Source organism: Sturnira hondurensis, unplaced genomic scaffold (genome assembly GCF_014824575.4).
Source record: "Sturnira hondurensis isolate 20B ecotype Veracruz unplaced genomic scaffold, ASM1482457v3 Scaffold0015596, whole genome shotgun sequence".
NCBI classification, from domain to species: domain Eukaryota; kingdom Metazoa; phylum Chordata; class Mammalia; order Chiroptera; family Phyllostomidae; genus Sturnira; species Sturnira hondurensis.
Window position 1 is genome coordinate 17,769,448 of NW_028088227.1, and position 13,387 is coordinate 17,782,834.

The following is a 13,387-nucleotide window of genomic DNA, read 5'->3' on the forward strand; positions in this document are numbered from 1 at the left end:
TAGAGCCTATTTTTCTAACAATAGTTGCCTGGTCATGCTGTTATTATGCTGCATCACTGAAAAGTTTACCCAAAAGAATAAAGCATAGTGAGTACCTTGTGATAACTATTCCCCTGCATACACCTGGAACGAAGCTGTACATATTGATGCAGATTAAGGCTTCAAATCTATTTTACCACTGAATTCCCAGAGAAAAAAGAAAGTTAAGGGGTGAAAATATGCATTTGTTTTTGAGCCATTTCAACATCATTCTCTTCTTAAAATATTTACAAACATCAACAGACACGACTAAGGTCATGGACATATTTCGAACATGTTTGGAGAAAGAGTTAACTGTGCTTAGGAGTATGAGCATTAATTTAGTAATACGAGAAGAAGTTTCCTTGGTGAAAGCCATTTTGAGGCCTGAACTTTTCAGTGTGATGTTTTACCTGGTCCTATTTAGCCGGTTTTCATTCCAAATCATCTGGAGAACAACCAAATGTCCACCTGGACTCACTGTGCGACAATATTGTGCATGAGACATATAAAGTAATACGCTATTTTTTAAATTTTTTATTTATCTTTAGAGGGGAAGGAGAGAGGGAGAGAAACATCAATGTATGGTTGCCTTTCATGCGTCCCCTGCTGGGAGCTGGCCTGCAGGGAACTGGCCTGCAACCCAGGCATGTGCCCTGACTGGGAATAGAACCACGATCCTCTGGTTCGCAGGCCTGTGCTCAATCCACTGAGCTACACCAGCCGGGGCCCGTGATATGCTATTTTTTAAATTGTACACTTTAAAATCTTTAAACATTACTTTTTTCAGAAAATGTCACCAGCTGGGTTATTTTACGAATTAATTGATTCATAGATCTCATTTATGAAAACAGCCTGTGAAGTTTAAATTTCATACTTAACAACTAGACTTTCACCTTAAAATATGATGCACAATATTCATGGTGTAAAGTTAAGAACAAAAAGAAAAGGTGCCTTCTGCTTTGGGGTCTTCCAGGCTAACTGTCCTGATGCCCCATCAAACCTCAGACAACATGTTTTTACTTTTTACTTTACTTAGTTAATCCTAACTTATTTACATCATCATAAAATTTGCTTTAAAATCAGCCACAATTACTGAAGAAATTAAAGGCAGACAATGCCAGTAGAACAGCCAAGGCCAAAAATTCCTCCCCACACACACCAAGGGAAACTCCTTCTTATGAGAGACTTTCTGAGAAGCTGTTTAAAGACCCCCAGAAGCACGTGACAGGATGTCACACTCAGATGGACGTTGTCCCCCTCTGTTATTGCTGTGGCCTCCTTTTAATCCCTTCAGCATCCTGCTGAAATGAGCATTAAAAATAAAAGTTTGGAAGTGGACGAACAACAATACTGTCAAACGTCTAATGCAACAGTTGAAATCCTTCAATCTACTTCCACCTTCTGAATCCACAGAGCCCTCCATGTCCCTGTATCTCCGAAAGGAGTTTCACACCTATGCTGGTTTCTAGGCTGCCATCACCAGGTTGTGTCTTTTTAAATAAATTTTTTCACTGTTGTCACAGGTTTAAGGCAAATAGAGTTTTCTAGCCAAGTAGAGCTGAAAATGTCTTCCCATTAAGAAATGATTGATACATGCTCTCCAACTTAACTCTTTGTGTCCAAGTAATTATCAGAGAATATAAATTCCCTTCTAATATTTCCTATCTTGTAAAAATCTAACAAACCAAAAACATTTTACACACATCTGTTCCAAATCTCCATTTTTAGCACTTGTTTTCATTTTTAAATGTTTGGGTCATATAAATTGTATCTGTACAATAATATCTTTATACTATGCATAGAGACATTAAAAAGAACTCATTTCTGAAAGATAAATATAATAGTGAATATATTTCCAGTCTTAGAACTGGACACTAATGTCAGCATGGATTCAAACGAAAATTAAATTTAGAAAGTTGTCATTATTTCATCTAAGCTCAAGTTGACTTGTTTATGACATGAAATAGTCTATTTCTCCTTTAAAATATAAAGGAGAAAAAGTCTAACATTCTTGTAAAATTGAAATATATGTCAATAATCACAAAGTAGTTTCATCTGTTCACTAAGTCAGACTGCAGAGGGTTTTTACTTGGAAACACTGGTAAGAACCACTCTGTCTGTAGTTTTCCTTAAGTCGAACCGGAAGTCCTCCACTTAGCTTCTTAGTGAGGTTTCAGAGCACAGGAATTTCTTCAAAATAAAACCACCGTTCAGACTCTCCATTAACTGCCAGAGTATCATTGCCCAGAGTGTTCTGTGCCTGAAAAGGCTGGATTTTGCAGACATGTTTAACTAATACTGTTGTAGTGTCAATCCACAGAATCTTGTCAGCTACTCTCCCAATTCCAAACACACCTCTATTTCGTGGGCGATGCAAAGATAGGGGTTAAGGGTATGAAAGTCTACAGATTGCCCTTGTGTTCATCCCATTTGGTTGGCAGAATAAGTCAGCATAAAATGCCAACACTCAATTCTCTAAATAAACTGTGGGCAAGGGTGGGCATGGGCTGGCTGCAGGTCAGTTTTCCAAATTAGTTCTGTTCATTCATTTTTCCGTTACAGCTGCTTCTTTACAGTTTTCAGCGAAAGATGCTGAAGTAGACAGAAAAGTTCAGAAAGTAGTGAAGTCTGTTAGTTTAGAAAAAATCTGAGGCAATGCTTCTGAAGACAAAAAATTTCATTGTGATGCTATCTTGAAACATATAATCATTCAAAAGTAATTTAACTTCATTTATTAACTTTGAGGAAAAGGTAACTTTTACTTTCATAGTTTCTGGATATTCTTAGAATTGCACCTTAGAGCTAGGGTACTGAAAGGAGATTTTGGTGGAATTAATTTTCATATGACAAACTCCCTATGGGCAGCTCTATAAATTGCTATAAAGGTATAATAAAATGGAATTTATGTCTAAAAGAAGTTTTGATATTGTCTCTGCCCAATTAGGAAGTTAAAAGGAAATTCGATTAGATGCGATTGACAATAGTCTTCTTTCTGGGGGTGTTGGTGCATTTGTCCATCACCCAAGTTCCAGAACATTAACCTGTTTGGTTGATAGTCTCTTCTCCTAAAATAACTGGGTGAGAAGAAGGAGAGACTTTCCCCCCAGTTTCTCCTTCATCCCAAGGTCTGAATCAAAGCTGACTCTTGTGAAGTGTTGATGTCCTGATGTTTGAATGGCTGGAGGAGGTTCATATTCAGTTGTGTTTTATTTTTCGCTTCAGCATAGAAACAAGAGGGGGTCTCAGAAGATCGAGTACCACCTCCCTGTGAATGACAGCATTTCAGGTCTGCAGAAAAGGTCGACTCTGCTCCAATGTCTGGGCATATTTTAAAACTGGTCTTTTTCATTTTCTTCCCTCACTTTGGGTTTGGGGAGAGGGTAAGACTTTCCTGTCGAAATTTAAGATTGATGCTCACTGGTCCAGTTTCCTTTTTCGTTTAACTCGCGTGCAGACAATAAATACCCTTACCTAGCCTTAGCGAAGTTTTGAAAAACTGTTTCAGGTAAGAGGAGATTGAGAAACGAGAGCAGAAAGCAGCCTTAGGCAACTGCAGCGACATTCTCTTCATTTTCTTCGTTCAAAATGTGGGAAATAGCTGTTTCTATGATGCTTTTCCAAAGTTATTAACATTTTGCTGGGGCGTGTTGGATTCAGAGAGGTTGTCGTTGTCTCCCGAATTTGTAAGAAAATCAGAGTTCTTCTAGTTCCATGACCAAAGCGAAATATAAATGTCAAGGTGAGTGGGGACAGGGGACAGGAGGTGGCTACTGGACGGTGAGCTAGACGTGCGACCCAGTTCTCGCCTCTGGCCGCTTTGTCCGCCCAGCGCTGCGGGTCGCCTGCTACCTTGCGAAGCCTGGGCTGCGCCACGAGGAGCGCACACCTGCTCCTGATGCTCCACCTGGAGATGCCCCAACAGGCGGGACCGAAATAGAACCTCCGTGTCCAGGGTCGGCAGCTGGACCTGCGCAAAAGGGGGTAGTGTGACCCGCGGTGGCCGCACGGACCGGGCCTGGTCTGTCCCGGGAGCAGCGGCAGCGTGGACACCTCGGGTCCTGCGGCCTCCTGAGACCTGGCCCAGACCTGCGCGGAGCGGCTCCCGGAACTGGGGTGTACCGCGTGGGCGAGCCAGGCCGGGACCCGCACGTCCACTCTCCCGCATTCACTGTGGGGAGGCATACTGTGGCTTTACAGGTGACAGTTCTCCTTGCCCCCAGAGGAGAGACAGCTATCTGATGGTTGGCCTCCGACATTCCTGCGTGGCCGGGTTGCCACAGGGAAGAGAGGGATGAGCCGCTCCACCTGAGTTCTCAGTGGGTCCGAGACCGCGGAAACCAGCAGAGCTCAGCCCGGCCTGTGGAGTAAGAGGCTCGGTAAAACCGGGCTAAGAGGTATCCTTTTTTTATTATTGTTTTAATTGTTTTTTCAAACAGGCACATCATACTTAATTAAAGAAACTTTCCGATCGCTCAGGCGGGCTCGTCATTTATAAACCGAATTGAAGACCTGGAACCATCACCCCTGTTTATAATTCTGGCAAAACGAAAACTTCCACCCCAAAACAATTTGCTTAAAATAGTCACGTTTTAGAGATAAATATATCCACAAGTGTGCGTTTGTTTGCAGTTTCACAGCCTGAGAATCGATGTCAGACTTTTTAAACTGGGGAGTAAGTAGAGTTCGCTTTCGTCAGTAACCCAGTTCCTTGGCTCTGAGCTCCCGAGGCTTCGACCTCTGCCCCCACCCCCGCCCCTCCCTGGTCCACCAGGATCCCCGAAACACCCTCCCATCACCTGACCAGTCATACCGGAGCCCCTCCGCTCATTCCTAAACTGGTCAAAGGGAGGGCTCCCCCCGCGACGCCCCGCCGGCCGGGGGGCTGGGGCAGTGGTGCCGGGGGAGGAGGGAAAGCGCCGAGCGTCGCAGGACACAGGTGGGAGGGAGCCGGGAGCGCTCTCAGGGCTGGCAAGAGAGTGGCGGTGCGTGTCTCACAATTGTGCATCCTCCTTAACTCTCTAAAATGAAAGAGAAAACCGCAGCTGTAGTATAAAGAGGCTGAAGAGGCGGTGAAAGACCTGTCTGACCTCCTTGCAGTTACTAGGATGACACTTCTAACAGCTGACCAGTCCCTGTTTCAAAGTTACGGAAACTTTACGGACGCCGTCGGAGCAGACGGAGGTCGGGTCGGGGGCCGGGTAGGGCCTCCGGGACTCCTCGAAAGCAGCCCGCACCGGGAGGAGCCAGAGGCGGGGCGTGAGCTACACGAACCGCGCAGATTCGGATGGTGTCAATGAGAAAGGGGCGAGATCTACCCCCCGCCCTAGGTGTAGAGGGGACCCGCCCCCGAGGGCGGAGTTGAGGTGTGGACCTCCGCGGAGGACTGATCCGGTCCGAGGAGGCAAAAGGGGGTGGGGCAGGGCTGCGGTTACAAGCACCAGTCACTGCCATTTCTCCGCACAGGCTCCTTAGACGTCCCGTCTGCGACAACCGGGATCTCCTCGTGGATTCCTGGGGATAGCCCGGTCCCTCCTGGCTCGTCATCCAGGAGCCTAGAGCAGAGACTCTGCCCCACTGCGCCATGCCCGGGCGCGCGAACCCTCTCCAGAGGGAGGCCGGAGCTGTCCCGCAGGACTTTTCCCCACCAAACATCAACTTTCTTTCTCTTTCAAATGTAAAAATCCTTGCCCCCCCCCGTCCCTAGTTCTGCTTTAGCCTGCGCCCCCCCCCCGTCCCTAGTTCTGCTTTAGCCTGCGGGTATCCCTACATCTCAAGTGCGAAGTCTCAAGGCTCAATCACTAGGTTGCTCAGTTCCCTGAACACTAGACCACGGGGGAGCCCCGGGAAACACACCTGCATCTCCGCGGTCCCGGTCCTTCGCTCTCTACTGCACCCCCGTCCCCGCCCCCCACCTTCCCCTCCCCTCCCCTCCCTTCGGCTGTCTCGCAGTGGCGTCAGCACGCCCGCCCCGCGTGGGGTTTAAATGCCCACTAGCCAGAGGCCGGCGCTTCTGTCTCGGAGCGCGGTCGGGGCTGGAACTGCAGGGTGGGAGGGGAGCGTGCGAGCGGGATCCCCGGCCGCGGAGCGCGCTACCCCTCGCTCCGCCGCCGATGACGCGGGAGCTGGGGTCCAGGCGCCGCCCATGCAGCATCCCAGTGCTCCGCCGACGTAGAGTTTATGATAAAACTCTAAACCGCCTCCGCTGAGGGGAGCCATGAGCTGTCTGGATGTTATGTACCAAGTCTATGGTCCTCACCAGCCGTATTTCGCAGCCGCCTACACTCCCTATCACCAGGTATGTGCCTTCTCCAGGCCGGGACCCCGGCGACCGGTGGCGCGGCCGGGCTTCTGGAAGCACCGCCTGTACCCCGAAGTCCGGGTCGCCTCCGCTCGGTCCTGGGCGTCAGACCAGAGGCGGGCGCCGCCCGGATGCCGGGATTGCCCTCGCTGCCACCCTGTAGACTGAGCTAACCACTTTAGTTTGCTCTCTCGGAAGGCTATTAAGCCCTGCTAGTCCGGGTTTTGCTGGGAATAATGAGACGAGGATCGCGCCTGTTGGATTGTTTTCTTAGTGTCTGTCGGACTCCAGATATGTCCGAGCCTGAGCTCAGTGAGGGTTCAGGGAGATGGGAGCAAAGCTCATGCATAGAAAACCAAACTCTGTTCCCAACATAAGCAAAGGCCTCTTTCAGTTTGAGATGGAAAGACCCGCGTTCTTATCCCTGCAAACTTATCTATGGCAAAATTGGTTTCTGTTTCAATTCTCAGGTGATCAAGCCAATTAATATCAGAACCAAACAATCCGTTACAAACAGAATCGTTGGAAGTGCATTGTTTTTTTTTTTTTTAATTTTTGTTTCGCTCAGTTTGGGGGAGTGTTATTGACTGGGATACCATTGACTGGGCAGAGACAAGCTTCAAGGATAATACCTTTCGGGCGACGGAGTAGCTGAACAGCGCTGCCCTGCATCAAAGAAACCTCTTTCTATGAGACCACTAAACCCCGGTTCTGCAAACTCAGGTTTCGTCGAATTATTCCTATTTCTCTTTTCTCTGGGCTCTGTCTGGTGAACAGTTTTTTTCTGTTTCCACAGCTAATGTAGGGAAAACTGAGGACGGTCGTCCAGGAAAAGAAGAAAATTTCATTGGGGGTGCAGGAGGCTGGACCAGGTTGGAAAGCGAGGGCCGGCTTTGGGGAAATTGGAAAACACTCCAACTTCTGAGTCCGTGCTTTCACCAATTTTGCTTGCAAATTCAAAATATCTATTTGGTCCCTTCTCTTCTTCTTTTCACTTTCCAGCCAGGATTTCGTTTAGTGTCAATGTTAATTTTGGGAATCACCAGCGTCCCTCATTGTAAGCCAAGTGGGAACAGAGTAGAAGCAGTAAAATGGCTAAATAACTCCTTTGGCTTCAGTGTCTGAGACGAACTCCTTCTCAGGCTGGGACGGCTGGGGAGAGGAAAGGTGGCCTTGCTCTCTGTCAGTTTGGTCCTTTCTCCTCCCTGGTCCTGGACCCAGTCTATTGCGTTAAGATCTCTGTTCATTTTTGTATGGTCAGACCAACTCTGCCTTAATGCTTTAACACTACATCCAACCCTTTGCTCACTTCTAAGAAATGTTTCCAGCAACTGTACTTGGCCTTTTAAAGTCACTATCAGAAAGTCACCATTTACTGCGCCTCAGAGCCAAGATCTTCTGCTGCTCCTTTGTGTTACTTGTGTCCTCGATGTGCACAGAAATGATGAGGGTGGAAATTCTCATAACCCACTGGTTTTTCTTTACTCAAAGGAAGATCTCTTTAAAAACTGAGACAGACTCTTAAAAGGGCAGTGTATGGGCAACCAAACAAAATCCACTTGCCTTTATTAAAATGACCCATGCAGGATGTCACTCACCTTTTTACCCCACACGATTCCTTCCTAAGTGGAACTATGTCAAACCTTCCACGGCACTGCTTGGTTTACAGCCTGGTTGTGTGGAGTGGATGTCAATATTTTCATGTTCCATCATGAGGATGTGTAATCCGCATCTTGTGCTTCTGCCATGGATTATCAGTCAGGGAACAGTCAGGCCCTAATTGGACTCGGGTGCCCTTTACCCATGGAGGTTGGTTTTTAAAACTACATACAGGAGTAGACAAAAGTTGCTTTACACTTATGAGTATGTGAAACACAGAGTTTATTCTTGTATCATTACTTGTTTATTATTTTTGCTTTTTCTTTCCCTTTTTTATATTACTGTCTTATTTATTTCTATTATGTAAATCTACTTTTGCCCATCCCTGTATATCTCTGCCCAGCTCTGGGTCTGTGGTGAAACTCAACCCATAACCTGGTTGCTTAGGCGTCTTCTGTGACCTTCACCCTGACACCTTCCAAGAGATTTGCCTGTGGCCTGGCAGCAATTCAGGGGTGACAGTGACATCAGGAAGGGCAATCTTCCCTTAAGTGCCCACCCTTGTTCAGTGTCCAGTTATGCAGCCCACAATAGTAAGTATTGGGCTTAGACACCAATGTCAGTTATCTCCCGGATACCTTAGGGATCAGATGAGGAAGTGAAGTCTGAACCCAATTTCCCATCTCTTTTGCAACTGATTACTCTATTATTTCTCTCTTTGAGCAGAAACTAGCTTATTACTCCAAGATGCAGGAAGCCCAAGAGTGCAACGCCAGCCCCAGTAACAGCAGCGGCAGCGGCAGCTCCTCTTTCTCCAGCCAAACTCCGGCCAGTATAAAGGAGGAAGAAGGCAGTCCGGAGAAAGAGCGCCCACCAGAGGCGGAGTACATCAACTCCCGCTGCGTCCTCTTCACCTATTTCCAGGGGGACATCAGCTCCGTGGTGGATGAGCACTTCAGCAGGGCCCTAAGCCAGCCTAGCAGCTATTCCCCAAGCTGTACAAGTAGCAAAGCACCGAGGAGCTCCGGGTCCTGGAGGGGTGAGTATGGAGCTCCACTGGCAAGGGCGGATAGAGATCCCTCTCAAGCCTAGCGTCCACCTAAAGGGGCTCAAGGAGATGCAGCTAAAAGAATATTTACTAGGTATCAGGGAAGAAGTGAGGGAGGGCATTTGGGAATGGCATAAGGGGCATAAGGCAATCAAAGGCATGAGAGACCCAGGCATAAGCTCTCTCCTTAAAGACATAGAGAACAGCAGAGCAGAGACCCACAAAAAACCACCAGCCTTGGAATTGAGAGGCCTAGGTTGCCCTGTCGGCTCCACAGCTTCCTAGCAATATGACCTTGGCCAAGTCTCTTAACCTTTTTGAGGTCAGTCTATTTACTCGTCTCTAAAATTAGAATATAATACTTGGCCTCTTAACTATCCCTGGAGATGGTGGTAAGACAAACAGATAAGTGTATGTAAATGCACTGTAGAACTGTGAGGTTTCCAACACTCTCCCAGGCCAGGGTGGGGAGGGGGACCTTCATCTATAATATCTCACAAGGCCTGTACCCAGTTCCTGCAAATTTGCCCAAAAGAAAAAGTCCTAGGCCCCACTGCAAGCACAACCTGGTGAAGAATGTCTCCAAAGACCCACCCTGTGCCTTTCACCAGGTTTCAATGGCTTGGGGAATCTTGAAGCAGAAAATGCCTTTCAGAAAGCAAGTAAAGTAACAAAGAAATAAGAATGTGGGTACAGCCAAAACATCTCCTAGGCTTTTTCCCCAAACAAGTCCCTCTCCGTCGTTTTGCCCTTCCCAGAAAGCACTGCTCCATCTAGTCTGGGACAGTGATTTCTTGGACAAGTCAAGTAAATTTCCCTCTGTCCTGAAATCTCAATCTCCCTTTATTACCAAGACAAGGAGAGGGTTAACTATTCGGTAAACCTTCTCAGTAGCTTACTTTTTGGTATGTACCTAGCTGAGAAATGAGGACTTCATTGTAAAAAAAGAAAAAGAAAAACAAATATTATATTTGGGGGGAAATGATAACCCTTACCCTTCCTTTTTTTTTTCTCCTTGAGTTTCACAGTTTGTAAAAGCCTTGCCTAGACAAACTCCTCCCACCAAAAAAAAAATTAAATGCAGAACATTCTTTTTATTCTCCAGTTGCCTAAATATTTTAATAGGAAGACTGTTCATTGCTTAGAAGCTATTTTTAAAGTAATTTAAATTCTGTAGTATGTGTACAGATGCATTCCCCACAGTGTTCAATAAAGGCCTCTTAAATTAAATGTCTTTCTTGCTCTCCCTCCTTACTAAAGTCAACCAATTTGATCTAAATGCCATTCTCTTCAAAATGCTTCCAGATTCTAGGGGTCAACCATGATACTGGTGGTGGTGGTGGTAATGTTATGATTAGTGTGGCATCCACACTTGGATGCAGAAAGTTCGTGTCCCTTTGTGCAAAGATTACAGCTACCTGTTTTAGTGTGTCTAGTTTCACTATTTTGCCGAAGTTCTTGAAAAAAAATTTGAAAGAAGGTTTCTAGAAAGGAGGCTAATAATAGCAAGACTTCGAAATATGTTGGTGGACTTCTAGTCTATCAGAGACACATTTTCTAGAGCAAGGGAGGTTGAAACGCGAGAGGGGTTAGTGAGAACGATAGGCGGTCTACCAAGAGTGGGAAGTGGTGTCTTTAGCTTGAGAGGCTGCGGATTGGAAAGCAGAGGCCATGTCTCTCCTGTGGCCTTGGTGGTAGCTCAGGTGGAGTCAGGTGAAACTCCCTGTCTCAAAACTGGGGCTTGGGGAGGAGTTCTCTCCGTTCTGCCTCTCCCCGCCATTTCCTAGGTTTGCTCACGGGACACATCTGCAAAATCTGAGGAAGCGGACCTCCACTCTAAAGGATTCCCGCATTTTTCGGTGCTCTTACCTTGAATTCACAGGCTACAACCCCCTTAGAAAGGCACCTCCCCAAAGGTGGGGCTGCCAATTCGCCCCCGGCCTCTGCTTTTCCGCCCTTGGACAGCCCTGCGCTTTCAGCTCTCCTGAAGTGGCCTTACAAGGTCCGCACTCGCTTTTCTCTTCGGTGACGAGCTCCTGTTTTCCTTTCCTCCCCTCTGGCTCTTCGACCTACAGATGGCTCCTTCCCGATGAGCCAACGCAGCTTCCCTGCCTCCTTCTGGAATAGCGCATACCAGGCGCCCGTGCCCCCGCCGCTGGGCAGCCCTTTGGCCGCTGCGCACTCGGAGCTGCCCTTCGCCACCGCCGACCCCTACTCGCCCGCCGCTCTGCACGGCCACCTGCACCAGAGCGCCGCGGAACCCTGGCACCACGCGCACCCGCACCACGCGCACCCGCATCCGCACCAAGCGCACCCGCATCCGCACCATCCCTACGCGCTGGGCGGTCCTCTCGGCGCCCAGGCCACAGCCTACCCGCGGCCTGCGGCAGTGCACGAGGTCTACGCGCCGCATTTCGATCCACGCTACGGCCCGCTGTTGATGCCCTCTGCCTCTGGGCGCCCAGCCCGCCTCGCGCTCGCCCCGGCACCCGCGCCAGGCAGCCCCCCCTGCGAGCTCTCGGCCAAGGGCGAGCCAACCGGCACCGCGTGGGCCGCTCCCGGTGGACCCTTCGCTAGCCCCGCGGGAGACATGGCCCAGGGTCTGGGCCTCAGCGTGGACTCAGGTAAGCCGGAAAGCGAGCTTGGCCGACCCAGGTCCCTCCTGCCCTGTGCTCCACCCTGGGCTGAGCCCTGGAACCACTTTAGTTCTCCTTGGAGACCCCAGTGACACTGTGGGCTGAAGGTCTGCATGGAGGGGTTGTGTTTCTGGGGACAGACGACCTGGGCCACGGGTAGGAGCAGAATGAGGAAGCAGAACCCTGCCCTACCCTAGCTGCTAAATATTACAGAGGATTTTTCAAAAAAATAAAATTAACTGGAAAGGTTCTAGCTCCACACTGTTCAATTCTGTAGCCACTAGCTACACGGTCTCTGTTGAACACTTCAAATGTGTCCAGGCCAAACTGGGTTGTGCTTTAAGTGTATGATATACACTAGATTTCAAAACTTTGTGCAAAAAAGGAAAGTAAAATCTACTTCATGTATTTACATTGAGTCCATGTTGAATTATTTTAAACACACTGCATATTGAATATATTAGGTTAAGTAAAATACATCACTAAGTTTCACTTGTTTTCTTTTGCTTCTTTTCAATGTGGTAGAAAATTTAGAATGACGCCTGTGGCCCCCGTGTGTTTCTGTTGGACAGTGCTGGTCTAGAGTCCCCGCTGAGCGTGCAGCTTGAGGTCCTCTACAGCTGGGGGTGGGGGGTTGTCTTGTCACCTAGTGACAGGTATAAGGGAAGAAAAATATGACTCTGTTATCCACATCATTGCCATATTGCATAGATTTCTCAAAAGCATAAACCTTAACAGGAATGTGATTTGAAGGATAATATTGTCTCTGTTTTAAAGAGTTGAATTTGAAAGGTACATTCAAACACCACTTTACATTTTCTTCTTTTAGTTTTAAGACAAATGAAAAAGAAAGTTATAAATACAATCATCAGCTTGTAGTTTTGCCCACTCCCCCTTCCTTCAGGTGAAGATGTGACATTGTGTTGGCTTTGCTTTTACTTTCATTTGTGCCCTTTGGATGAATTCTATGACCTTCACAATAAAACAGTGGTGTTTGTCTTTCTTTCTCTTTCCTTAAATATTTTGTCCCTTCCCTCCCCCTCACCCCCTTCTCTCCCCTCTCTTTCTCTTCTCCCTCTCTCTCTCTTATTTTCTCTCTGCTTTTCAGGTTTGCAGCCTCAGGACAAAAGCAAGGATCTGTACTGGTTTTAGACAGCCCATCTTCTCCCCTGTAGGTCTCTGCCTCGAGCCCTTGCTGACCCTCAGCTGAATGGAGTGGGTTTGTAATGGCTTCTGATCTTGGTTTGCAGCTCGTCGTTATTCCCTCTGTGGTGCATCCCTCCTGAGCTGACCTGCTGACCCAGGGTTCCCCTTCCCTTTCCCTTCTGACCAGCCAGAAGGCTCAGCATCTGTGCCTCTCACTGCAAGGATGAGGACATGGGGAAAGGCAGAGACTTCGAACTTCTCCGTGTGCCGGGAAAATCAAAACATACATCTCGGAAATTTCACCTAACAATTACTCCTTCTCCCAAAAGAGCAGATCTGAAGACTCTCAATTATGTTTAATGACTTTTGGGCAAATCACTGGAAATATCTGTGGTGAGATCACTTAGGTGATATGATATCATACATTTTCTTGGAAGGAGGGAAAGGAAAAAAACTGGACTTTTGGTGTGAATATTTTTATGCTGATGTGAATTATTTCATTAAGTAGTGTGATCATAGCACTACTGATGTCAGTATCCTCAGATTTCAAATGTACTTGGATTTGCATCGAAGACTGTGGTAGAGAAGTAAAAAGAAGCCAGTCCTTCTTCCTCACCTCAGCAGCCTCCTGCCCCCTCC

At 47.5% G+C, this 13,387-nt stretch overlaps 1 protein-coding gene across 2 annotated transcripts; it reads left to right on the top strand.

Moving 5' to 3' along the window:
* Window positions 1-6,054: 6,054 nt before the first annotated feature.
* Window positions 6,055-13,111, top strand: VGLL2 (vestigial like family member 2). Of its 2 annotated transcripts, none has more exons than XM_037065110.1 (4): window positions 6,055-6,316; window positions 8,645-8,957; window positions 11,042-11,590; window positions 12,711-13,111. In XM_037065110.1, the coding sequence occupies exons 1-4, from the start codon at window positions 6,236-6,238 to the stop codon at window positions 12,752-12,754; spliced, it is 987 nt and encodes a 328-aa protein (XP_036921005.1). In that variant the 5' UTR covers window positions 6,055-6,235; the 3' UTR covers window positions 12,755-13,111. The 2 variants fall into 2 exon arrangements, with proteins under 2 accessions (XP_036921005.1, XP_036921006.1); XM_037065111.1 differs by having other exon boundaries at window positions 12,853-13,111.
* Window positions 13,112-13,387: the final 276 nt, after the last annotated feature.

What these genes read in the sequence shown, in the direction of transcription:
- VGLL2 (XM_037065110.1), top strand. Translation starts at nt 6,236, where the DNA reads ATGAGCTGTCTGGATGTTATGTACCAAGTCTATGGTCCTCACCAGCCG. An exon ending in CCTACACTCCCTATCACCAG is followed by an intron (nt 6,317 to 8,644) that starts GTATGTGCCTTC and finishes CTCTTTGAGCAG; the next exon opens with AAACTAGCTTATTACTCCAA. An exon ending in GAGCTCCGGGTCCTGGAGGG is followed by an intron (nt 8,958 to 11,041) that starts GTGAGTATGGAG and finishes TTCGACCTACAG; the next exon opens with ATGGCTCCTTCCCGATGAGC.